Source organism: Panulirus ornatus, chromosome 73, assembly GCF_036320965.1.
Source record: "Panulirus ornatus isolate Po-2019 chromosome 73, ASM3632096v1, whole genome shotgun sequence".
NCBI classification, from domain to species: Eukaryota; Metazoa; Arthropoda; class Malacostraca; order Decapoda; family Palinuridae; genus Panulirus; species Panulirus ornatus.
The window spans coordinates 12119758-12144833 of NC_092296.1; the positions used below are offsets into that span (position 1 = coordinate 12119758).

At 41.7% G+C, this 25076-nt stretch overlaps 1 protein-coding gene across 1 annotated transcript in view; it reads left to right on the forward strand.

Moving 5' to 3' along the window:
* spn-E (spindle E) overlaps nt 1-25076 on the forward strand; it is a 504859-nt gene that overhangs the window by 422609 nt on the left and 57174 nt on the right. Inside the window, exon 15 of the mRNA XM_071660992.1 lies at nt 15839-15970. Coding sequence (XP_071517093.1) covers nt 15839-15970 — 132 coding nt within the window. The remainder of the gene's footprint in view (nt 1-15838; nt 15971-25076) is intronic.

Here is a 25076-nt window from a genome sequence, read left to right on the forward strand (position 1 = left end):
TTTCGAAGTATTTCTCACATACATTCTTCAAAGCAAACACCTGATCCACACATCCTCTACCACTTCTGAAACCACACTGCTCTTCCCCAATCTGATGCTCTGTACATGTCTTCACCCTCTCAATCAATACCCTCCCATATAATTTACCCGGAATACTCAACAAACTTATACCTCTGTAATTTGAGCATTCACTCTTATCCCCTTTGCCTTTGTACAATGGCACTATGCACGCATTCCGCCAATCCTCAGGCACCTCACCATGAGTCATACATACATTAAATAACCTTACCTTACCTTTGCATCATATGCAAACATATTAAGGTAGGATTCTTTACCTTCAGACAAGTTATTTTCATAAATGAAGAAGAGCAGTGGTCTCAGAATAGAACCTAGTAGCACTTCACTAATCACTTCTACCCATTTGGAGAAGGCTCCTGTGACATACATCCTTTGTTCCTTTCTACTGATGTAATCTTGCATTCATTGAAGGAGTTTTCCCTTTTTTTCCTGCCTGGTGATCAAGCTACTTAATCAGCGTCCCATACAGTCCTGTTTCTCATGCCTTCTTGCAGTTCAGGTACAAACAATCAGCCAGCTTCCCCTTTTGTCTAAGGCAGCTGACTCCCTTCCAGATATCTAAGAGGTTTGTTACTCATGACTTTCCCAGAAACGACACTACCTCTCAATGAAATAATTTTTAATATGTAGAAGGTCATCCATTTGCTTTCTCCTCATCTTTAACACAACCTTACAAGTCAAGCTCATCAGTATGAATGGCCTGGTGTTCATTGCCTGTTTCTGGTTTCTTTACTCATGAATAGGCCCCTTTCCCATTCCCTTGTCATTTAGCTTTTCTCCAATGACATTATGAACAGTGTTTCAAGAGGTTTATCTAGTGTATGTGCACACATGTTGAGCACATGTGGTGAAATTTCTACAGGACTGACAGCCTTGTATGTGTCAAGGCATTTCAGTGTCCTGTCAAAGTCTTTTTTAAGATTTTCATTTTATTTATAATACTTAACCGTCATCTCCTGCATTAGTGAGATAGCGCAAGGAAACAGTTGAGGAATGGCCCAACCCACCCACAAATACATGTATATACATAAATGCCCACACATGCACATATACATATATATAACGTATACAGACATATACATACTCAGACATATGCATATATACACATGTGCATATCCATCTTTGCTGCCTTCATCCATTCCTGTCGCCACCCTGCCACACATGAAATAGCACACACACACACACACACACACACACACACCAGTGAGACAGCACCAGGGACAGACAAAAAAAAGGCCACATTCGTTCAGTCTCTAGCCATTGTGTGTAATACATTGAAACCACAGCTCCCTTTCCACATCCAGGCCTCACAGACCTTTCCATGGTTTACCCCAGACGCTTCACATACCATGGTTAAATCCATTGACAGCACGTCGACCCAGGTATACCACACCGTTCCAATTCATTCTATTCCTTGCATCCCTTTCACCCTCCTGTATGTTCAGGCCCCGATTGCTCAAAATCTATTTCACTCCATCCTTCCACCTCCATTTTGGTCTCCCACTTCTCCTTCTTCCCTCCACCTCTGACACATATATCCTCTTTGTCATTTTTTCCTCATTCATTCTCCCATGTGTCCAAACCATTTCAACACACCCTCTTGTTATTCAGTTTCTCACATATATTGCAAATCATCATGGACAATTCTTCCCTCTGAATCTCTTAGTTTGTTTAGCTTCTCTAACTTAGGACTTCTGATTTATGAATGGAAAAGTTTAAGATTTTCTTCTTCCTTGTCCACAGTCATCTTTGCAAAGTGTTTGTTCCTCTTTTCTTATGCCGTATTTGTTCCTTGCTTTCTTATACCTTGCAAATGCCTAGCTGGCTTGAGTTCTTCCTGTATGTTCACCACTTGAAGCTCTTTTACTTTTTGACATCATTAATCAAACTCTTTTTTACCGTTTTGTCTGTATTTGAGACTAAAGCTACTGATGTTCCTACTCCAGTGTCAGTTTTTATAGACCATCTCACAGCAAAGCCCAGGTACTTGGTTACTGACCTCCATTTTCCAATTTATGTTACCATAGAGATTGTTGAGGTTTGTGTGATTTCTTCATTTATGAATATCCTCTTTATGTCGTGTCTGCCCTCTTCTCGTTAAATGTATTCATTCACTTCATGGTTGAACCTGAGCATTATATTATCACTTTTTCTGAATGGCTTACCAGTCTCTCTCATCTTAGTTTGCTCACAGACATGTTGGTGTAGGGAATTTTTCAATATACACCATAAAACCTTGTTTCCATGAAATTCTGTGTCCATGAGAATCCAGATTTTTATGGTCATCTCTTTATAATAGAAAATCCCCATTGTCAGCACTTTGCTGTCTCTGAAAAATGAATGTTTTACTGCTTCATGTATCATCCTTATTGTTCATGCATTGTTTTCATTATGTTTGTTTTGGATCATTGAAATTCTTTGTAGGATCTTATGATGATCATACCACTAGTGCACTTCTTCCTTTGAGTAATCCTTCCCATATGTATTGTCTGAATGGGCCATCCTTCACTGTTTCTTGAAATTTAAGGCTATCTTTTATCAAGGACCAATTTTTTCCTCTGCCTACTCATCCCTTCCTGCCCCTCATATATCTGTCTGGGCAGAACAAGTTAGATTATATTTCTTTAGTCAGCTTCGTGTCACAGACTCCAACAATATCAGGTGCACTTTCCCTAACAATCCTTGAATTTCAGCTCTTTACCAATAACTATCAATCCCTCAACATATGAATACTTTACTCTCAGTCTTACATTACCATCTCCTAGCACTCCTATACTCTGCAGTGCTGGAAGGGCTGCTCCTCCTGCCTCAGCTGATGCCCGCAATTTTTTTTAATCTAATTCTGTTCTTTGTTTTTCTCCCTCTCCTCCTTTGATTTAACATATTTGATGATACTTTGCTGAATTCCACCTTGTTCTGAGTTTGCCTATGTACCTCCTGGATAGAGGACGTCAAGCCAAACATAATTATTCCCGGTCACCCCATTGTGTCTTAGTTAATGAATGGCTTAGAGAAGCACAGAGCATACAGGACCACTGCTTCTTAACTAAAAGAGAGGCACAGATAATGAAAATTCAACACTGAAGGATCTAGCTGAGAGGTTAGTGAAAATACAATTAGAAAGATTTGTAAAGCAGGAGATCAATAGATGTAAATCACTTATTATTCTTGATTTGGAAGATCAAACTCCAAATATAGCAGAAAGGTGACAGAAAGAAGAAATGTGTATCAAATGATTACTAGAGGCTACACAACTGACATATGTAATTTCAGTGATAAAAGGAAGAAGTGGATTCTCTATATGTTTTATTCCTTTCCCTTTAACAGAACAGCCTCTTCAACTCTAGAAAACATCCATCAGACCTGATTTGCTTTTTGATTGATTAATCTTTTCACTGATTACGTCCTTCATGAATTCTCTCAACTACCTGATAAAGCCCTTCCATTAAACGTTTTTTTTTTTATTTTTCTCACATATTCATTGACTACAGTTTTCAGATTTCTTAAGTTCCTCTCTCTTCTTGTGATGCCCTTCATGATCTTTGAATTGATTCCTGTACTTCTTTAACTCATTCTTAAGTTGTGTTAAGTTCCGTTCTTGCTTTTTAACAGTTTCCCATAATAATCTCCAAACATTTCTTCCTCTTGTAGTTCTTCTTCATCTTTGCCCCTTGTCTTATCCTTGAGGATCATGTGGAAGTGATACCAGACTCCACCTGCTTGAGATTACATCACTAGTGAAAAGTCACCTTTTGCAAATTGTATCACAGTTTCATCAAAAGACTTCCCACTCTAAAAGCATCTACTTTTCCCTGCTACTGGAAATAGCAGACATAGGCTGCAGGAGCCTTTTCATGTAATTGTTCCTGGGATAATTATGAATGAAAATATATACACATATTTTCATTAAAAAAAAGGGGGGGGACTGTATTGTTGACTCTTTGGTAAGGTTATTTAATGTATGTATGACTCATGGTGAGGTGCCTGAGGATGGTCGGAATGCTTGCATAGTGCCATTGTACAAAGGCAAAGGGGATAAGAGTGAGTGCTCAAATTACAGAGGTATAAGTTTGTTGAGTATTCCTGGGAAATTATATGGAAGGGTATTGATTGAGAGGGTGAAGGCATGTACAGAGCATCAGATTGTGGAAGAGCAGTGTCGTTTCAGAAGTGGTAGAGGTTGTGTGGATCATGTGTTTGCTTTGAAGAATGTATGTGAGAAATACTTAGAAAAGCAAATGGATTTGTATGTAGCATTTATGGATCTGGAGAAGGCATATGATAGAGTTGATAGCGATGCTTTGTGGAAGGTATTAGAAATATATGGTGTGTGAAGCAAGTTGTTAGAAGCAGTGAAAAGTTTTTATCGAGGCTGTATGGCATGTGTACGTGTAGGAAGAGAGGAAAGTGATTGGTTCTCGGTGAATGTAGGTTTGCGGCAGGGGTGTGTGATGTCTCCATGGTTGTTTAATTTGTTTATGGATGGGGTTGTTAGGGAGGTGAATGCAAGAGTTTTGGAAAGAGGGGCAAGTATGAGGTCTGTTGGGGATGAGAGAGCTTGGGAAGTGAGTCAGTTGTTGTTCGCTGATGATACAGTGCTGGCAGCTGATTCATGTGAGAAACTGCAGAAGCTGGTGACTGAGTTTGGTAAAGTGTGTGAAAGAAGAAAGTTAAGAGTAAATGTGAATAAGAGCAAGGTTATTAGGTACAGTAGGGTTAAGGGTCAAGTCAATTGGGAGTTTGAATGGAGAAAAACTGGAGGAAGTAAAGTGTTATAGATATCTGGGAGTGGATCTGGCAGCGGATGGAACCATGGAAGCGGAAGTGAATCATAGGGTGGGGAAGGGGGTGAAAATCCTGGGAGCCTTGAAGAATGTGTGGAAGTCGAGAACATTACCACCAAAAGCAAAAATGGCTGTGTTTGAAGGAATAGTGGTTCCAACAATGTTGTATGGTTGTGAGGCGTGGGCTATGGATAGAGTTGTGCGCAGGAGGGTGGATGTGCTGGAAATGAGATGTTTGAGGACAATATGTGGTGTGAGGTGGTTTGATCGAGTAAGTAATGTAAGGGTAAAAGAGATGTGTGGAGATAAAAAGAGTGTGGTTGAGAGAGCAGAAGAGGGTGTTTTGAAATGTTTGGGCACATGGAGAGAATGAGAGAGGAAAGATTGACCAAGAGGATATATGTGTCGGAGGTGGAGGGAACGAGGGGAAGTGGGAGACCAAATTGGAGGTGGAAAGATGGAGTGAAAAAGATTTTGAGTGATCAGGTCCTGAACATGCAGGAGGGTGAAAGGAGGGCAAGGAATAGAGTGAATTGGGTCGATGTGGTATACAGGGGTAGACGTGCTGTAAATGGATTGAATCAGGGCATGTGAAGCGTGTGGGGTAAACCATGGAAAGTTCTGTGGAGCCTGGATGTGGAAAGGGAGCTGTGGTTCGGGCATTATTGCATGACAGCTAGAGACTGAGTGTAAACGAATGGGGCCTTTGTTGTCTTTTCCTAGTGCTACCTCGCACACACGAGGGGGGAGGGGATGTTATTCCATGTGTGGCGAGGTGGCGATGGGAATGAGTAAAGGCAGACGGTGTGAATTGCGTGCATGTGTATATATGTATGTGTCTTTGTGTGTATATATATGTGTACATTGAGATGTATGAGTATGTATATTTGCGTGTGTGGACGTGTATGTATATACATGTGTATGGGGGTGGGTTGGGCCATATCTTTCGTCTGTGTCCTTGCGCTACCTCGCAAATGTGGGAGACAGCGACAAATCAAATAAATGATATAAATATTTATATATCCCTGGGGATAGGGGAGAAAGAATACTTCCCACGCATTCCTCACGTGTCATAGAAGGCGACTAAAGGGGACAGGAGCGGGGAGCTGGAAACCCTCCCCTCCTTGTATTTTAACATTCTAAAAGGGAAACAGAAGAAGGAGTCACACGGGGAGTGCTCATCCTCCTCGAAGGCTCAGATTGCAGTGTCTAAATGTGTGTGGATGTAACCAAGATGAGAAAAAAGGAGCAATAGGTAGTGTGTTTGAGGAAAGGAACGTGGATGTTTTGGCTCTGAGTGAAACGAAGCTCAAGGATAAAGGGGAAGAGTGGTTTGGAAATGTCTTGAGAGTAAAGTCAGGGATTAGTGAGAGGACTAGAGCAAGGGAAGGAGTAGTACTACTCCTGAAACAGGAATGGTAGAAGTATGTGATAGAGTGTAAGAAAGTGAACTCTGGATTGATATGGGTAAAACTGAATGTGGATGGAGAGAGATTGGGTGATTATTGGTGCATATGCACCTGGGCATGAGAAGAAAGATCATGAGAGGCAAGTGTTTTGGGAGCAGCTGAGTGAGTGTGTTAGTAGTTTTGATGCACGAGACTGGGTTATAGTGATGGGTGATTTGAATACAAAAGTGAGTAATGTGGCAGTTGAGGGAATAATTGGTGTACATTGGGTGATCAGTGTTGTAAATAGAAATGGTGAAGAGCTTGTAGATTTCTGTGCTGAAAAAGGACTGGTGATTGGGAATACCTGGTTTAAGAAGCAAGATATACATAAGTATACGTATGTAAGTAGGAGAGGTGGCCAGAGAGCATTATTAGATTACATGGTAATTGATAGGCGTGCAAAAGAGAGACTTTTGGATGTTAATGTGCTGAGAGGTGCAACTGGAGGGATGTTTGATCATTATCTTGTGGAGGCGAAGGTGAAGATTTGTAGAGGTTGTCAGAAAAGAAGAGAGAATGTTGGGATGAAAAGAGTGGTGAGAGTAAGTAAGCTTGGGAAAGAGACTTGTATGAGAGACTGGGTACAGAATGGAAAAAGGTGAGAACAAAGGACGTAAGGGGAGTCGGGGAGGAATGAGATGTATTTAGGGAAGCAGTGATGGCTTACGCAAAAGATGCTTGTGGCATGAGAAGCATGGGAGGTGGGCAGATTAAAAAGGGTAGTGAGTGGTCGTATGAAGAAGTAAGAGTATTAGTGAAAGAGAAGAGAGAGGTGTTTGGACGACTTTTGCAGGGAAATAATGCAAATGAGTGGGAGATGTATAAAAGAAAGAGGCAGGAGGTCAAGATAAAGGTGCAAGAGGTGAAAAAGAGGGCAAATGAGAGTTGGGGTGAGAGAGTATCATTAGATTTTAGGGAGAATAAAAAGATGTTTTGGAAGGAGGTAAATAAAGTGTGTAAGACAAGGGAACAAATGGGAACTTCAGTGAAGGGGGCTAATGGGGAGGTGATAACAAGTAGTGGTGATGTGAGGAGATGGAGTGAGTATTTTATAAGTTTTGTTGAATGTGTTTGATGATAGAGTGGCAGTTATAGGGTGTGTTTGGTCGAGGTGGTGTGCAAAGTGAGAGGGTTAGGGAAAGTGATTTGGTAAATAGAGAAGAGGTGGTAAAAGCTTTGCAGAAGATGAAAGCCGGCAGTGCGGCGGGTTTGGATGGTATTGCTGTGGAATTTATGAAAAAAGGGGGGGGACTGTATTGTTGACTCTTTGGTAAGGTTATTTAATGTATGTATGACTCATGGTGAGGTGCCTGAGGATTGGCGGAATGCTTGCATAGTGCCATTGTACAAAGGCAAAGGGGATAAGAGTGAGTGCTCAAATTACAGAGGTATAAGTTTGTTGAGTATTCCTGGGAAATTATATGGAAGGGTATTTATTGAGAGGGTGAAGGCATGTACAGAGCATCAGATTGTGGAAGAGCAGTGTCGTTTCAGAAGTGGTAGAGGTTGTGTGGATCATGTGTTTGCTTTGAAGAATGTATGTGAGAAATAGTTAGAAAAGCAAATGGATTTGTATGTAGCATTTATGGATCTGGAGAAGCCATATGATAGAGTTGATAGCGATGCTTTGTGGAAGGTATTAGAAATATATGGTGTGGGAGGCAAGTTGTTAGAAGCAGTGAAAAGTTTTTATCGAGGCTGTATGGCATGTGTACGTGTAGGAAGAGAGGAAAGTGATTGGTTCTCGGTGAATGTAGGTTTGCGGCAGGGGTGTGTGATGTCTCCATGGTTGTTTAATTTGTTTATGGATGGGATTGTTAGGGAGGTGAATGCAAGAGTTTTGGAAAGAGGGGCAAGTATGAGGTCTGTTGGGGATGAGAGAGCTTGGGAAGTGAGTCAGTTGTTGTTCGCTGATGATACAGTGCTGGCAGCTGATTCATGTGAGAAACTGCAGAAGCTGGTGACTGAGTTTGGTAAAGTGTGTGAAAGAAGAAAGTTAAGAGTAAATGTGAATAAGAGCAAGGTTATTAGGTACAGTAGGGTTAGGGTCAAGTCAATTGGGAGTTTGAATGGAGAAAAACTGGAGGAAGTAAAGTGTTATAGATATCTGGGAGTGGATCTGGCAGCGGATGGAACCATGGAAGCGGAAGTGAATCATAGGGTGGGGAAGGGGGTGAAAATCCTGGAAGCCTTGAAGAATGTGTGGAAGTCGAGAACATTATCACCAAAAGCAAAAATGGCTGTGTTTGAAGGAATAGTGGTTCCAACAATGTTGTATGGTTGTGAGGCGTGGGCTATGGATAGAGTTGTGCGCAGGAGGGTGGATGTGCTGGAAATGAGATGTTTGAGGACAATATGTGGTGTGAGGTGGTTTGATCGAGTAAGTAATGTAAGGGTAAAAGAGATGTGTGGAGATAAAAAGAGTGTGGTTGAGAGAGCAGAAGAGGGTGTTTTGAAATGTTTGGGCACATGGAGAGAATGAGAGAGGAAAGATTGACCAAGAGGATATATGTGTCGGAGGTGGAGGGAACGAGGGGAAGTGGGAGACCAAATTGGAGGTGGAAAGATGGAGTGAAAAAGATTTTGAGTGATCAGGTCCTGAACATGCAGGAGGGTGAAAGGCAGGCAAGGAATAGAGTGAATTGGGTCGATGTGGTATACAGGAGTAGACGTGTTGTAAATGGATTGAATCAAGGCATGTGAAGCGTCTGGGGTAAACCATGGAAAGTTCTGTGGAGCCTGGATGTGGAAAGGGAGCTGTGGTTCGGGCATTATTGCATGACAGCTAGAGACTGAATGTAAACGAATGGGGCCTTTGTTGTCTTTTCCTAGTGCTACCTCGCACACACGAGGGGGGAGGGGATGTTATTCCATGTGTGGCGAGGTGGCGATGGGAATGAGTAAAGGCAGACGGTGTGAATTGCGTGCATGTGTATATATGTATGTGTCTTTGTGTGTATATATATGTGTACATTGAGATGTATGGGTATGTATATTTGCGTGTGTGGACGTGTATGTATATACATGTGTATGGGGGTGGGTTGGGCCATATCTTTCGTCTGTGTCCTTGCGCTACCTCGCAAATGTGGGAGACAGCGACAAAGCAAAATAAATGATATAAATATTTATATATCCCTGGGGATAGGGGAGAAAGAATACTTCCTACGCATTCCTCACGTGTCATAGAAGGCGACTAAAGGGGACAGGAGCGGGGAGCTGGAAACCCTCCCCTCCTTGTATTTTAACATTCTAAAAGGGAAACAGAAGAAGGAGTCACACGGGGAGTGCTCATCCTCCTCGAAGGCTCAGATTGCGGTGTCTAAATGTGTGGATGTAACCAAGATGAGAAAAAAGGAGCACTAGGTAGTGTGTTTGAGGAAAGGAACGTGGATGTTTTGGCTCTTAGTGAAACGAAGCTCAAGGATAAAGGGGAAGAGTGGTTTGGAAATGTCTTGAGAGTAAAGTCAGGGATTAGTGAGAGGACTAGAGCAAGGGAAGGAGTAGCACTACTCCTGAAACAGGAATGGTAGAAGTATGTGATAGAGTGTAAGAAAGTGAACTCTGGATTGATATGGGTAAAACTGAATGTGGATGGAGAGAGATTGGGTGATTATTGGTGCATATGCACCTGGGCATGAGAAGAAAGATCATGAGAGGCAAGTGTTTTGGGAGCAGCCGAGTGAGTGTGTTAGTAGTTTTGATGCACGAGACTGGGTTATAGTGATGGGTGATTTGAATACAAAAGTGAGTAATGTGGCAGTTGAGGGAATAATTGGTGTACATCGGGTGATCAGTGTTGTAAATAGAAATGGTGAAGAGCTTGTAGATTTCTGTGCTGAAAAAGGACTGGTGATTGGGAATACCTGGTTTAAGAAGCAAGATATACATAAGTATACGTATGTAAGTAGGAGAGGTGGCCAGAGAGCATTATTAGATTACATGTTAATTGATAGGCGTGCAAAAGAGAGACTTTTGGATGTTAATGTGCTGAGAGGTGCAACTGGAGGGATGTTTGATCATTATCTTGTGGAGGCGAAGGTGAAGATTTGTAGAGGTTTTCAGAAAAGAAGAGAGAATGTTGGGATGAAAAGAGTGGTGAGAGTAAGTAAGCTTAGGAAAGAGACTTGTGTGAGAGACTGGGTACAGAATGGAAAAAGGTGAGAACAAAGGACGTAAGGGGAGTCGGGGAGGAATGAGATGTATTTAGGGAATCAGTGATGGCTTGCGCAAAAGATGCTTGTGGCATGAGAAGCATGGGAGGTGGGCAGATTAAAAAGGGTAGTGAGTGGTCGTATGAAGAAGTAAGAGTATTAGTGAAAGAGAAGAGAGAGGTGTTTTGACGACTTTTGCAGGGAAATAATGCAAATGAGTGGGAGATGTATAAAAGAAAGAGGCAGGAGGTCAAGATAAAGGTGCAAGAGGTGAAAAAGAGGGCAAATGAGAGTTGGGGTGAGAGAGTATCATTAGATTTTAGGGAGAATAAAAAGATGTTTTGGAAGGAGGTAAATAAAGTGTGTAAGACAAGGGAACAAATGGGAACTTCAGTGAAGGGGGCTAATGGGGAGGTGATAACAAGTAGTGGTGATGTGAGGAGATGGAGTGAGTATTTTATAAGTTTTGTTGAATGTGTTTGATGATAGAGTGGCAGTTATAGGGTGTGTTTGGTCGAGGTGGTGTGCAAAGTGAGAGGGTTAGGGAAAGTGATTTGGTAAATAGAGAAGAGGTGGTAAAAGCTTTGCAGAACATGAAAGCCGGCAGTGCGGTGGGTTTGGATGGTATTGCTGTGGAATTTATGAAAAAAGGGGGTGACTGTATTGTTGACAGGTTGGTAAGGTTATTTAATGTATGTATGACTCATGGTGAGGTGCCTGAGGATTGGCGGCATGCTTGCATAGTGCCATTGTACAAAGGCAAAGGGGATAAAAGTGAGTGCTCAAATTACAGAGGTATAAGTTTGCTGAGTATTCCTGGGAAATTATATGGGAGGGTATTGATTGAGAGGGTGAAGGGATGTACAGAGCATCAGATTGGGAAGAGCAGTGTGGTTTCAGAAGTGGTAGAGGATGTGTGGATCAGGTGTTTTCCTTGAAGAATGTATGTAAGAAATACTTAGAAAAGCAAATGGATTTGTATGTAGCATTTATGGATCTGGAGAAGGCATATGATAGAGTTGATAGAGATGCTCTGTGGAAGGTATTAAGAATATATGGTGTGGGAGGCAAGTTGTTTGAAGCAGTGAAAAGTTTTTATCAAGGATGTAAGGCATGTGTAGGAAGAGAGGAAAGTGATTGGTTCTCAGTGAATGTTGGTTTGCAGCAGGGGTGTCTGATGTCTCCATGGTTGTTTAATTTGTTTATGGATGGGTTGTTAGGGAGGTGAATGCAAGGGTTTTGGAAAGAGGAGCAATTATGCAGTCTGTTGTGGATGAAAGAGCTTGGGAATCCCAGTGAGTCAGTTGTTGTTCGCTGAAGATACAGTGCTGGTGGCTGATTCATGTGAGAAACTGCAGAAGCTGGTAACTGAGTTTGATAAAGTGTGTGAAAGAAGAAAGCTGAGAGTAAATGTGAATAAGAGCAAGGTTATTAGGTACAGTAGGGTTGAGGGACAAGTCAACTGGGAGGTAAGTTTGTATGGAGAAAAACTGCAGGAAGTGAAGTGTTTTAGATATATGGGAGTGGATCTGGCAGCGGATGGAACTATGGAAGCGGAAGTGAATCATAGGGTAGGGGAGGGGGCGAAAGTTCTGGGAGCAATGAAGACTGTGTGGAAGTCGAGAACATTATCTCGGAAAGCAAAAATGGGTATGTTTGAAGGAAAAGTGGTTCCAGCAATGTTATATGGTTGCAAGGCGTGGGCTATGGATAGAGTTGTGCTGAGTAGGGTGGATGTGCTGGAGATGAGATGTTTGATGACAATATGTGGTGTGAGATTTGATCATATAAGTAATAAAAGGGTAAGAGAGATGTGTGGTAATAAAAAGAGTGTGGTTGAGAGAGCAGAGGAGGGTGTTTGGAAATGGTTGGGCACATGGAGAGAATGAGTGAGGAAAGATTGACCAAGAGAATATATGTGTCAGAGGTGGAGGGAACGAGGAGAAGTGGGAGACCAAATTGGAAGTGGAAAGATGGAGTGAAAAAGATTTTAAGTAATCGGGGCCTGAACATGTAGGAGGGTGAAAGGCGTGCAAGGAATAGAGTGAATTGGAACGATGTGGTATGCCGGGGTCGATGTGCTGTCAATGGATTGAACCAGGGCTTGTGAAGCATCTGGGGTAAACCATGGAAAGTTCTGTGGGGCCTGGATGTGGAAAGAGAGCTGTGGTTTTGGTGCATTATTACATGACAGCTAGAGACTGAGTGTGAAGGAATGGGGCCTTTGTTGTCTTTTCGTAGCGCTACCTCACGCACATGGGGGGAGGGGGCTGTTATTTCATGTGTAGTGGGATGGTGATGGGAATGAATAAAGGCAGATAGTATGAATTATGTACATGTGTATATATGTTTATGTCTCTGTGTGTCTGTGTATGTATGCTTTGAGATTTATAGGTATGTATATTTGCATGTGTGGACGTGTATGTATATACATGTGTATGTGGGTGGGTTGGGCCAGTCTTTTATCTGTTTCCTCACACTACCTCGCTGACGCAGGAGACAGCGACAAAGCAAAATAAATAAATAAATGAATAAATAAATATATACACAAATGCCCATACACACTCATATGCATATATATATACATTTCAACATATATATACATATAGATATACTTGTACACCATCGATTTTCCGGCAACTGATGGTTCGGCACCTTTCGTCCGCACAAAATTACGTGAGGGTACTTGAAATTACTGCGGCCACCAGACTAGTTTACTGGGTGGCCACTGATGGTGTTGTGTGTAGTGCGTGCTTATTTACATTCTTTACACTGCACTTGGTGGTGATACCTCAATTCTGTGAGATTCTTAGCTTATTTTGCTTAAATTTAACTGTAGGTATGGCTTCTAAAACATATGAATGTCAGTCATTGTGTCAAATGTAAACACCAATCCATATCAATCCAAGATAGAGTAGAACTCTTGAAAACAATGGACCGTGGTGTTTCGGTGTGTAAGCTGTGTGACATCTACAGTATTGGTTCATCAACTGTTTATGATATAAAGAAGCAAAAGGAGAAAATATTGAAATTCTATGCAGAAAGCAATTCCAAGAAGCAAGTGACGATTAGACAAACTATGAAAGATGGTAAGAGCACTGAGCACGATCGAGTGATGATGGAATAGTTTTGACAGCATCGGAGTGATGGAGTTTATTTGTCAGGTAGCATGATTATGGACCAGGCTAAGTTGTTCCATAAAGAACTTAAATTACAACATGAGCGTGACTATATTGAAGGATGGCTTCAAAGATTCAATAAGCATCATGGAATTTCCATGAATAAAGTGTGCAGAGAAAAGCAGTCTGCAAACCACGAAGGAGCTGCCGAGTATGTGGACAAATTTGTGAAACTCATAGCTGACGAGCACCTCAGTCCTGAGCAGATGTATAATGTATTTCATTTATTTATTTGATTTACATTTAATATTTGTTTGATTTAAAGTTCTAGCAGTCCATGATATACTTTAGACACTTGGGAAATGTATGATTAGTGGGTTACAGGTGTGTTGATGAAGTATCATTACGTGACTATGGTTGGTCCAGCAAAATGGTTAGTTCGGTAAGGCTTTGGAACCAAAAGTGTTAGAAAATCAGTGGTGTACTTGTATACAAACGTACATATTCATACTTGTTGCCTTCATCCATTCCTGTCGTCACCTCACCACACATGAAATAGCATCCCACCCCCTCCAGCGAGGTGGCGTTAGGAAAAGACAACAAAGGCCACATTCGTTCACCCTCAGTCTTTAGCTGTTATGTGTAATGCACTGAAACCACATCTTCTCCACATCCAGGCCCCACAGACCTTTCCACAGTTTACCCCATATACTTCACATACCCTGGTTCGATCTATTGACAGCACTGTTGACTCTGGTATACCACATCATTCCAATTCACTCTATTCCTTGTATGCCTTTCACCCTCCATTATGTTCAAGCCCCGATTGCTCAAAATCTTTTTCACTCCATCCTTCCACCTTCAGTTTGGTCTCCTGCTTCTCCTTCCTTCCACCCCTGACACATATATCCTCTTTGTCAATCTTTCCTCACTCATCCTATATATTTGTCCAAGCAATCTCAGCACATCCTCCTCTGCACTCTCAACCACACTCTTTGTCCTCTGCATGCCTTGCAGCCGTAGCCCATGCCTTGCAGCCATATAACATTGTTGGAACCACTGTTCCTTCAAGCATACCCATTTTTGCTCTGTGCGATAATGTTCTCACCTTCCACACACTCTTCAACGCTCCCAGAACCTTCGCCCCCTTTCCCACCCTGTGACTCACTTCTGCTTCCATGGTTCCATCCAATGCTAAGTCCACTCCCAGATATCTAAAACGTTTCACTTCCTCCAGTTTTTCTCCATTCAAACTTTTTTTTTTTTTTTTTTTCATACTATTCGCTATTTCCCGCGATAGCGAGGTAGCGTTAAGAACAGAGGACTGGGCCTTTGAGGGAATATCCTCACCTGGCCCTCTTCTCTGTTCCTTCTTTTGGAAAATTAAAAAAAAAAAAAAAACTTGTCCCTCAACCCTACTGAACCTAATAACCTTGCTCTTATTCACATTTACCCTCAACTTTCTTCTTTCACACAATTTACCAAACTCAGTCATCAACTTCTGTAGTTTCTCACTTGAATTAGCCATCAGTGTTGTATCATCACTAAACAGCAACTAACTCACTTTCTATGCCCTCTCATCCAGAACAGACTGCATACTTGCCCCTCTCTCTAAAACTTTTGCATTCACCTCCCTAACCACCCTATCCATAAACAAATTAAACAATCATGGAGACATCATGCACCCCTGCCACAAGCCAACATTTACTGGGAACCAATCACTTTCCTCTCCTCCTACTTGTACACATGCCTTACATCTATGGTAAAAACTTTTCACTGCATCTAGCAAATTACCTACCTTACTCTTAAAACCTTCCACAAAGCATCTCTATCAACCCTATCATATGCCTTCTGCATATCCATTAATGCTACATACAAAGCCATCTGTTTTTCTAAGTATTTCTCACACACATTCTTCAAAGCAAACACCTGATCCACACATCCTCTACCACTTCTGAAGCCATACTGCTCTTCCCCAATCTGATGCTCTGTACATGCCTTTACCCTCTCAATCAGTACCCTCCTATTTAATTTCCCAGGAATACTCAACACACCTATGCCTCAGTAATTTGAACATTGAAAATATACACGAAAGTTTTTGAGAATTTACTTAATGGTTTAGTAAAGAATATAATGAAAATTTGGCTTTAATGGATAAGTTTACAAAAATGTAGTAATTGTAACACAATAGTTAAAGAAAAAATCACGATGTTATATTGCTGGCCATGAATATACTGATGAGAGTTGTCTGACAGATTTACAGTGTTGTTCATGGAATCATCAGGGTAAAGTTGCTAGAAATGGACAAAGGGAGGCTAATATCAGTCAACGCTATGCTGATTTCAATGGATTTTGCTGTGAAGGCTGAGGAATTCTATTTGTCAAAGGTCAGTATTTTTTCTTTTTTTAGTTGTTTTGGGGTTTTGTTTGTATAAAAGCTCACAGTATGTTGATGAGGGTGTAGTTAGCCAGGAGGTGCTGCATATATGAAGTTACATACCTGTAGGAGTATGAAGAGAAGAGACTGTATGTTGGATTGTGGCAGATATTATCATTATAAGATGCTTGAGAAATATATTGATATATTAAAGATGTGTGTAAGTATATTTTGATGCAGAAAAACTTTGTCTTTCATAGATAATGCATATCATCTTCAAATCATATTTTATAGATTTCCATTAGTGTTTGTGTGAGTATATAAGAGATTAATCTTTGCTTTGGCCCTCACTTTTACATTTTTCAACTCTGCAATTGATCACACATTCCAGTCTATGATGCATTCATCATTTGTTCATATGTAACAGTATTGTTCAGGTAAATGCCTGAATGTTCTAATTTTGATTGTACTGTCAAATTCCTTTATGAGGATCCTGAACAAAGTTATTGTTAAGTTACCTCCATCTCCATCACTATATCCACAGTACTTTGCTGGGCTGGAGCTAGAAAATCTAGATTTTAAGATTACAGATTCCATTTATGAAATGATTCAGCTTCAGAGATGATAGTATTGGGAAGATTATGTTAAGGAAAGGGAGTGGTCTGTGGAACATAAACTTTGATTTCCAGCTGTCACAACTTTTCCCACCAATTATCACAAGTTTTTTCCTTCAAGTAAGATATGTAGTACAGTTGTACCTCTTTGATCCAGCAACCTTGGGACCTTACCATTGCCTGACCACAGAAAATGCTGGAAAACAGAAATGGACCCCTAAGTCATACACAATTGACAATCCGGTCTCATCGTACTCACACAAAGTCTATGGAAGTCCCTTTATCTAATTTTTTTCAGTAACTCCACCTTTTCAAAAATAGAAAATGATAAATGCTAATACTTATTAGCACTAGTACCATTTTCTCCACCTTTTGGTCTCATGGATAACATCCTGAAGGGCTAAATACAGCTAAATATAAGTTAACATAACTGTTTATTAACTTGGCTACAGTGTAATCAACATTTGGAGCCCTAGCTTTGGTAACAGCACTGCCCTAGTGGCAGATCCACAGACTAATAACTAATGGTGGCTGACTCAAAATGTGCCAGACCATGGAAGTTAACAGACCACAGAGCACCAGATTAGAGAGGTGTAACCTGTACACAAATAGATTCTAATCTACAATAGATAAAAAGCATATACAGGTGCTCCCTGACTTATGATCTATGTGACATGATCATCCATACATATGACTGGGAAAAATATATATGAAAAATATATATTTTATGAATTATGTACATGTGTATATATGTATATATACATTTTTTTTTTTTTTTTTTTTTGCTTTGTCGCTGTCTCCCGCGTTTGCGAGGTAGCGCAAGGAAACAGACGAAAGAAATGGCCCAACCCACCCCCATACACATGTATATACATACGTCCACACACGCAAATGTACATACCTACACAGCTTTCCATGGTTTACCCCAGACGCTTCACATGCCTTGATTCAATCCACTGACAGCGCGTCAACCCCGGTATACCACATCGCTCCAATTCACTCTATTCCTTGCCCTCCTTTCACCCTCCTGCATGTTCAGGCCTCGATCACACAAAATCTTTTTCACTCCATCTTTCCACCTCCAATTTGGTCTCCCTCTTCTCCTCGTTCCCTCCACCTCCGACACATATATCCTCTTGGTCAATCTTTCCTCACTCATTCTCTCCATGTGCCCAAACCACTTCAAAACACCCTCTTCTGCTCTCTCAACCACGCTCTTTTTATTTCCACACATCTCTCTTACCCTTACGTTACTCACTCGATCAAACCACCTCACACCACACATTGTCCTCAAACATCTCATTTCCAGCACATCCATCCTCTTGCGCACAACTCTATCCATAGCCCACGCCTCGCAACCATACAACATTGTTGGAACCACTATTCCTTCAAACATACCCATTTTTGCTTTCCGAGATAATGTTCTCGACTTCCACACAGTCTTCAAGGCCCCCAGAATTTTCGCCCCCTCCCCCACCCTATGATCCACTTCTGCTTCCATGGTTCCATCCGCTGCCAGATCCACTCCCAGATATCTAAAACACTTCACTTCCTCCAGTTTTTCTCCATTCAAACTCACCTCCCAATTGACTTGACCCTCAACCCTACTGTACCTAATAACCTTGCTCATATTCACATTTACTCTTAACTTTCTTCTTCCACACACTTTACCAAACTCAGTCACCAGCTTCTGCAGTTTCTTACATGAATCAGCCACCAGCGCTGTATCATCAGCGAACAACAACTGACTCACTTCCCAAGCTCTCTCATCCCCAACAGACTTCATACTTGCCCCTCTTTCCAAAACTCTTGCATTTACCTCCCTAACAACCCCATCCATAAACAAATTAAACAACCATGGAGACATCACACACCCCTGCCGCAAACCTACATTCACTGAGAACCAATCACGTTCCTCTCTTCCTACACATACACATGCCTTACATCCTCGATAAAAACTTTTCACTGCTTCTAACAACTTTCCTCCCACACCATATATTCTTAATACCTTCCACAGAGCATCTCTATCAACTCTATCATATGCCTTCTCCAGATCCATAAATGCTACATGCAAATCCATTTGCTTTTCTAAGTATTTCTCACATACATTCTTCAAAGCAAACACCTGATCCACACATCCTCTACCACTTCTGAAACCACACTGCTCTTCCCCAATCTGATGCTCTGTACATGCCTTCACCCTCTCAATCAATACCCTCCCATATAATTTACCAGGAATACTCAACAAACTTATACCTCTGTAATTTGAGCACTCACTCTTATCCCCTTTGCCTTTGTACAATGGCACTATGCACGCATTCCGCCAATCCTCAGGCACCTCACCATGAGTCATACATACATTAAATAACCTTACCAACCAGTCAACAATACAGTCACCCCCTTTTTTAATAAATTCCACTGCAATACCATCCAAACCTGCTGCCTTGCCGGCTTTCATCTTCCACAAAGCTTTCACTACCTCTTCTCTGTTTACCAAATCATTTTCCCTAACCCTCTCACTTTGCACACCACCTCGACCAAAACAACCTATATCTGCCACTCTATCATCATACACATTCAACAAACCTTCAAAATACTCACTCCATCTCCTTCTCACATCACCACTAATTGTTATCACCTCCCCATTTGCGCCCTTCACTGAAGTTCCCATTTGCTCCCTTGTCTAACGCACTTTATTTACCTCCTTCCAGAACATCTTTTTATTCTCCCTAAAATTTAATGATACTCTCTCACCCCAACTCTCATTTGCCCTTTTTTTCACCTCTTGCACCTTTCTCTTGACCTCCTGTCTCTTTCTTTTATACATCTCCCACTCAATTACATTTTTTTCCTGCAAAAATCGTCCAAATGCCTCTCTCTTCTCTTTCACTAATACTCTTACTTCTTCATCCCACCACTTACTACCCTTTCTAATCAACCCACCTCCCACTCTTCTCATGCCACAAGCATCTTTTGCGCAATCCATCACTGATTCCCTAAATACATCCCATTCCTCCCCCACTCCCCTTACTTCCATTGTTCTCACCTTTTTCCATTCTGTACTCAGTCTCTCCTGGTACTTCATCACACAGGTCTCCTTCCCAAGCTCACTTACTCTCACCACTCTCTTCACCCCAACATTCACTCTTCTTTTCTGAAAACCCATACAAATCTTCACCTTAGCCTCCACAAGATAATGATCAGACATCCCTCCAGTTGCACCTCTCAGCACATTAACATCCATATATATGTGGAAGGTATTAAGAACATATGGTGTGGGAGGCAAGTTTTTAGAAGCAGTGAAAAGTTTTTATTGAGGATGTAAGGGATGTGTACGTGTAGGAAGAGAGGAAAGTGATTGGTTCTCAGTGAATGTAGGTTTGCGGCAGGGGTGTGTGATGTCTCCATGGTTGTTTAATTTGTTTATGGATGGGGTTGTTAGGGAGGTGAATGCAAGAGTTTTGGAAAGAGGGGCAAGTATGAAGTCTGTTGGGGATGAGAGAGCTTGGGAAGTGAGTCAGTTGTTGTTCGCTGATGATACAGCGCTGGTGGCTGATTCATGTGAGAAACTGCAGAAGCTGGCGACTGAGTTTGGTAAAGTGTGTGAAAGAAGAAAGTTAAGAGTAAATGTGAATAAGAGCAAGGTAATTAGGTACAGTAGGGTTGAGGGTCAAGTCAGTTGGGAGGTAAGTTTGAATGGAGAAAAACTGGAGGAAGTAAAGTGTTTTAGATATCTGGGAGTGGATCTGGCAGCAGATGGAACCATGGAAGCGGAAGTGGATCATAGGGTGGGGGAGGGTGGCGAAAATCCTGGGAGCCTTGAAGAATGTGTGGAAGTCGAGAACATTATGTTGGAAAGCAAAAATGGGTATGTTTGAAGGAATAGTGGTTCCAACAATGTTGTATGGTTGCGAGGTGTGGGCTATGGATAGAGTTGTGTGCAGGAGGATGGATGTGCTGGAAATGAGATGTTTGAGGACAATGTGTGGTGTGAGGTGGTTTGATCGAGTAAGTAACGTAAGGGTAATAGAGATGTGTGGAAATAAAAAGAGCGTGATTGAGAGAGCAGAAGAGGGTGTTTTGAAATGGTTTGGGCACATGGAGAGAATGAGTGAGGAAAGATTGACCAAGAGGATAAATGTGTCAGAGGTGGAGGGAACGAGGCGAAGTGGGAGACCAAATTGGAGGTGAAAAGATGGAGTGAAAAAGATTTTGTGTGATCGGGGCCTGAACATGCAGGAGGGTGAAAGGAGGGCAAGGAATAGAGTGAATTGGATCGATGTGGTATACCGGGGTTGACGTGATGTCAGTGGATTGAATCAGGGCATGTGAAGCGTCCGGGGTAAACCATGGAAAGCTGTGTAGGTATGTATATTTGCGTGTGTGGACGTATGTATATACATGTGTATGGGGTTGGGTTGGGCCATTTCTTTCATCTATTTCCTTGCGCTACCTCACAAACGCGGGAGACAACGACAAAGAAAAAAAAATATATATATATATATATATATATATATATATATATATATATATATATATATATATATATATATATATATATGTATCCCTGGGGATAGGGGAGAAAGAATACTTCCCACGTATTCCCTGCGTGTCGTAGAAGGCGACTAAAAGGGAAGGGAGCGGGAGGCTGGAAATCCTCCCCTCATTTTTTTTTTTTTTTTTCCAAAAGAAGAAACAGAGAAAGGGGCAGGTGAGGATATTCCCTCAAAGGCCCAGTCCTCATCCTCTGTTCTTAACGCTACCTCGCTAATGCGGGAAATGGCGATTAGTATAAAAGAAGAAAAAATATATATATATATATATATATATATATATATATATATATATATATATATATATATATATATATATATATATGTGTGGCATGAGAAGAGTGGGAGGTGGGTTGATTAAAAGGGATAGTGAGTGGTGGGATGAAGAAGTAAGATTATTAGTGAAAGAGAAGAGAGAGGCATTTGGACAATTTTTGCAGGGAAAAAATGCAATTGAGTGGGAGATGTATAAAAGAAAGAGACAGGAGGTCAAGAGTAAGGTGCAAGAGGTGAAAAAGAGGGCAAATGAGAGTTGGGGTGAGAGAGTATCATTAAATTTTAGGGAGAATAAAAAGATGTTCTGGAAGGAGGTAAATAAAGTGCGTAAGACAAGGGAGCAAATGGGAACTTCAGTGAAGGGCGCAAATGGGGAGGTGATAACAAGTAGTGGTGATGTGAGAAGGAGATGGAGTGAGTATTTTGAAAGTTTGTTGAATGTGTTTGATGATAGAGTGGCAGGTATAGGGTGTTTTGGTCGAGGTGGTGTGCAAAGTGAGAGGCTTAGGGAGAATGATTTGGTAAACAGAGAAGAGGTAGTAAAAGCTTTGCGGAAGATGAAAGCCGGCAAGGCAGCAGGTTTGGATGGTATTGCAGTGGAATTTATTAAAAAAGGGGGTGACTGTATTATTGACTGTTTGGTAAGGTTATTTAATGTATGTATGACTCATGGTGAGGTGCCTGAGGATTGGCGGAATGCGTGCATAGAGCCATTGTACAAAGGCAAAGGGGATAAGAGTGAGTGCTCAAATTACAGAGGTATAAGTTTGTTGAGTAATCCTGGTAAATTAAATGGGAGGGTATTGATTGAGAGGGTGAAGGCATGTACAGAGCATCAGATTGGGGAAGAGCAGTGTGGTTTCAGAAGTGGTAGAGGATGTGTGGATCAGGTGTTTGCTTTGAAGAATGTATGTGAGAAATACTTAGAAAAGCAAATGGATTTGTATGTAGCATTTATGGATCTGGAGAAGGCATATGATAGAGTTGATAGAGATGCTCTGTGGAAGGTATTAAGAATATATGGTGTGGGAGGCAAGTTGTTAGAAGCAGTGAAAAGTTTTTATCGAGGATGTAAGGCATGTGTACGTGTAGGAAGAGAGGAAAGTGATTGGTTCTCAGTGAATGTAGGTTTGCGGCAGGGGTGTGTGATGTCTCCATGGTTGTTTAATTTGTTTATGGATGGGGTTGTTAGGGAGGTGAATGCAAGAGTTTTGGAAAGAGGAGCAAGTATGAAATCTGTTGGGGATGAGAGAGCTTGGGAAGTGAGTCAGTTGTTGTTCGCTGATGATACAGCGCTGGTGGCTGATTCATGTGAGAAACTGCAGAAGCTGGTGACTGAGTTTGGTAAAGTGTGTGAAAGAAGAAAGTTAAGAGTAAATGTGAATAAGAGCAAGGTAATTAGTTGTAGTAGGGTTGAGGGTCAAGTCAATTGGGGTAAGTTTGAATGGAGAAAAACTGGAGGAAGTAAAGTGTTTTAGATATCTGGGAGTGGATCTGGCAGCAGGATGGAACCATGGAAGCGGAAGTGGATCATAGGGTGGGGGAGGGGGCGAAAATCCTGGGAGCCTTGAAGACTGTGTGGAAGTCGAGAACATTATCTTGGAAAGCAAAAATGGGTATGTTTGAAGGAATAGTGGTTCCAACAATGTTGTATGGTTGCGAGGCGTGGGCTATGGATAGAGTTGTGCGCAGGAGGATGGATGTTCTGGAAATGAGATGTTTGAGGACAATGTGTGGTGTGAGGTGGTTTGATCGAGTAAGTAACGTAAGGGTAAGAGAGATGTGTGGAAATAAAAAGAGCGTGGTTGAGAGAGCAGAAGAGGGTGTTTTGAAATGGTTTGGGCACATGGAGAGAATGAGTGAGGAAAGATTGACCAAGATGATATATGTGTCTGAGGTGGAGGGAACGAGGAGAAGTGGGAGACCAAATTGGAGGTGAAAGATGGAGTGAAAAAGATTTTGTGTGATCGGGGCCTGAACATGCAGGAGGGTGAAAGGAGGGCAAGGAATAGAGTGAATTGGATCGATGTGGTATACCGGGTTGACATGCTGTCAGTGGATTGAATCAGGGCATGTGAAGCGTGTGGGGTAAACCATGGAAAGCTGTGTAGGTATGTATATTTGCATGTGTGGACGTATGTATATACATGTGTAAGGGGGTGGTTGGGCCATTTCTTTCGTCTGTTTCCTTGCGCTACCTCGCAAACGCGGGAGACAGAAAGAAAAATAAATGTATATGTTGAGATGTATAGGTATGTATATTGTGTGTGTGTGGATGTGTGTATATATACATGTGTATGTGAGTGGGTTGGGACATCCTTTTGTCTGTTTCCTTGTGCTACCTCGCTAACGCGGGAGACAGCGACAAAGCAAAATAAACATAAATGAAAATAATATATATCTCTGGGGATATGGGAGAACGAATCCTTCCCACGCATTCCTCACGTGTTGTAGAATGCGACTAAAGGGGACGGGAGCGGCTGGCTAGAAACCCTCCCCTCCTTGTATTTTAACTTACTAAAAGGGGAAACAGAAGGACGAGTGACGCGGGGAGTGCTCATCGTAATCGAAATCTCAGATTGGGGTGTCTAAATGTGTGTGGATGTAACCAAGATGAGAAAAAGGAGAGATAGGTAGTATGTTTCAGGAAAGGAACCTAGATGTTTTGGCTCTAAGTGAAACGAAGCTCAAGGGTAAAGGGGAAGAATGTCTTGGGAGTAAAGTCACGGGTTAGTGACAGGACAAGAGGAAGGGAAGGAGTAGCAGTACTCCTGAATCAACAGGAGTGGTGGGAGTATGAGTGTAATAAAGTAAACTCTACATTGATATGGGTAAAACTGAAAGTGGATGGAGAGAGATGGGTGATTGTTGGTGCATATGCACCTGGGCATGAGAAGAAAGATCATAAGAGCCAAGTGTTTTGGGAGCAGCTGAACGAGTGTGTTACTTGTTTTGATGCACGAGACCGGGTTATAGTGATGGGTGATTTGACTGCAAAAGTGAGTAATGTAGCAGTTGAGGGAATAATTGGTATACATGGGGTGTTCAGTGTTGTAAATGGAAATGGTGAAGAGCTTGTAGATTTCTGTGCTGAAAAAAGGACTGGTGATTGGGAATACCTGGTTTAAGAAGAGAGATATACATAAGTATACGTATATAAGTAGGAGAGATGGCCAGAGAGCGTTATTGGATTACGTGTTAATTGATAGGCGCACGAAAGAGAGACTTTTGGATGTTAATGTGCTGACAGGTGCAACTGGAGGGATGTCTGATCATTATCTTGTGGAGGCTAAGGTGAAGATTTGTAGAGGTTTTCAGAAGAGAAAATGTTGGGGTGAAGAGAGTGGTGAGAGTAAGTGAGCTTGGGAAGGAGACTTGTGTGAGGAAGTACCAGGAGAGACTGAGTACAGAATGGAAAGAGGGGAGAACAAAGGAGGTAAGAGGAGTGGGGAAGGAATCGGGTGTATTTAGGGAAGCAGTGATGGCTTGTGGGAAATATGCTTGTGGCATGAGAAGCGTGGGAGGTGGTCAGATTAGAAAGGGTAGAGAGTGGAGGGATGAAGAAGTAATATTATTAGTGAAAGAGAAGAGAGAGGCATTTGGACAATTTTTGCAGGGAAATATTGCAAATGAGTGGGAGATGTATAAAAGAAGGAGGCAGGAGATCAAGAGA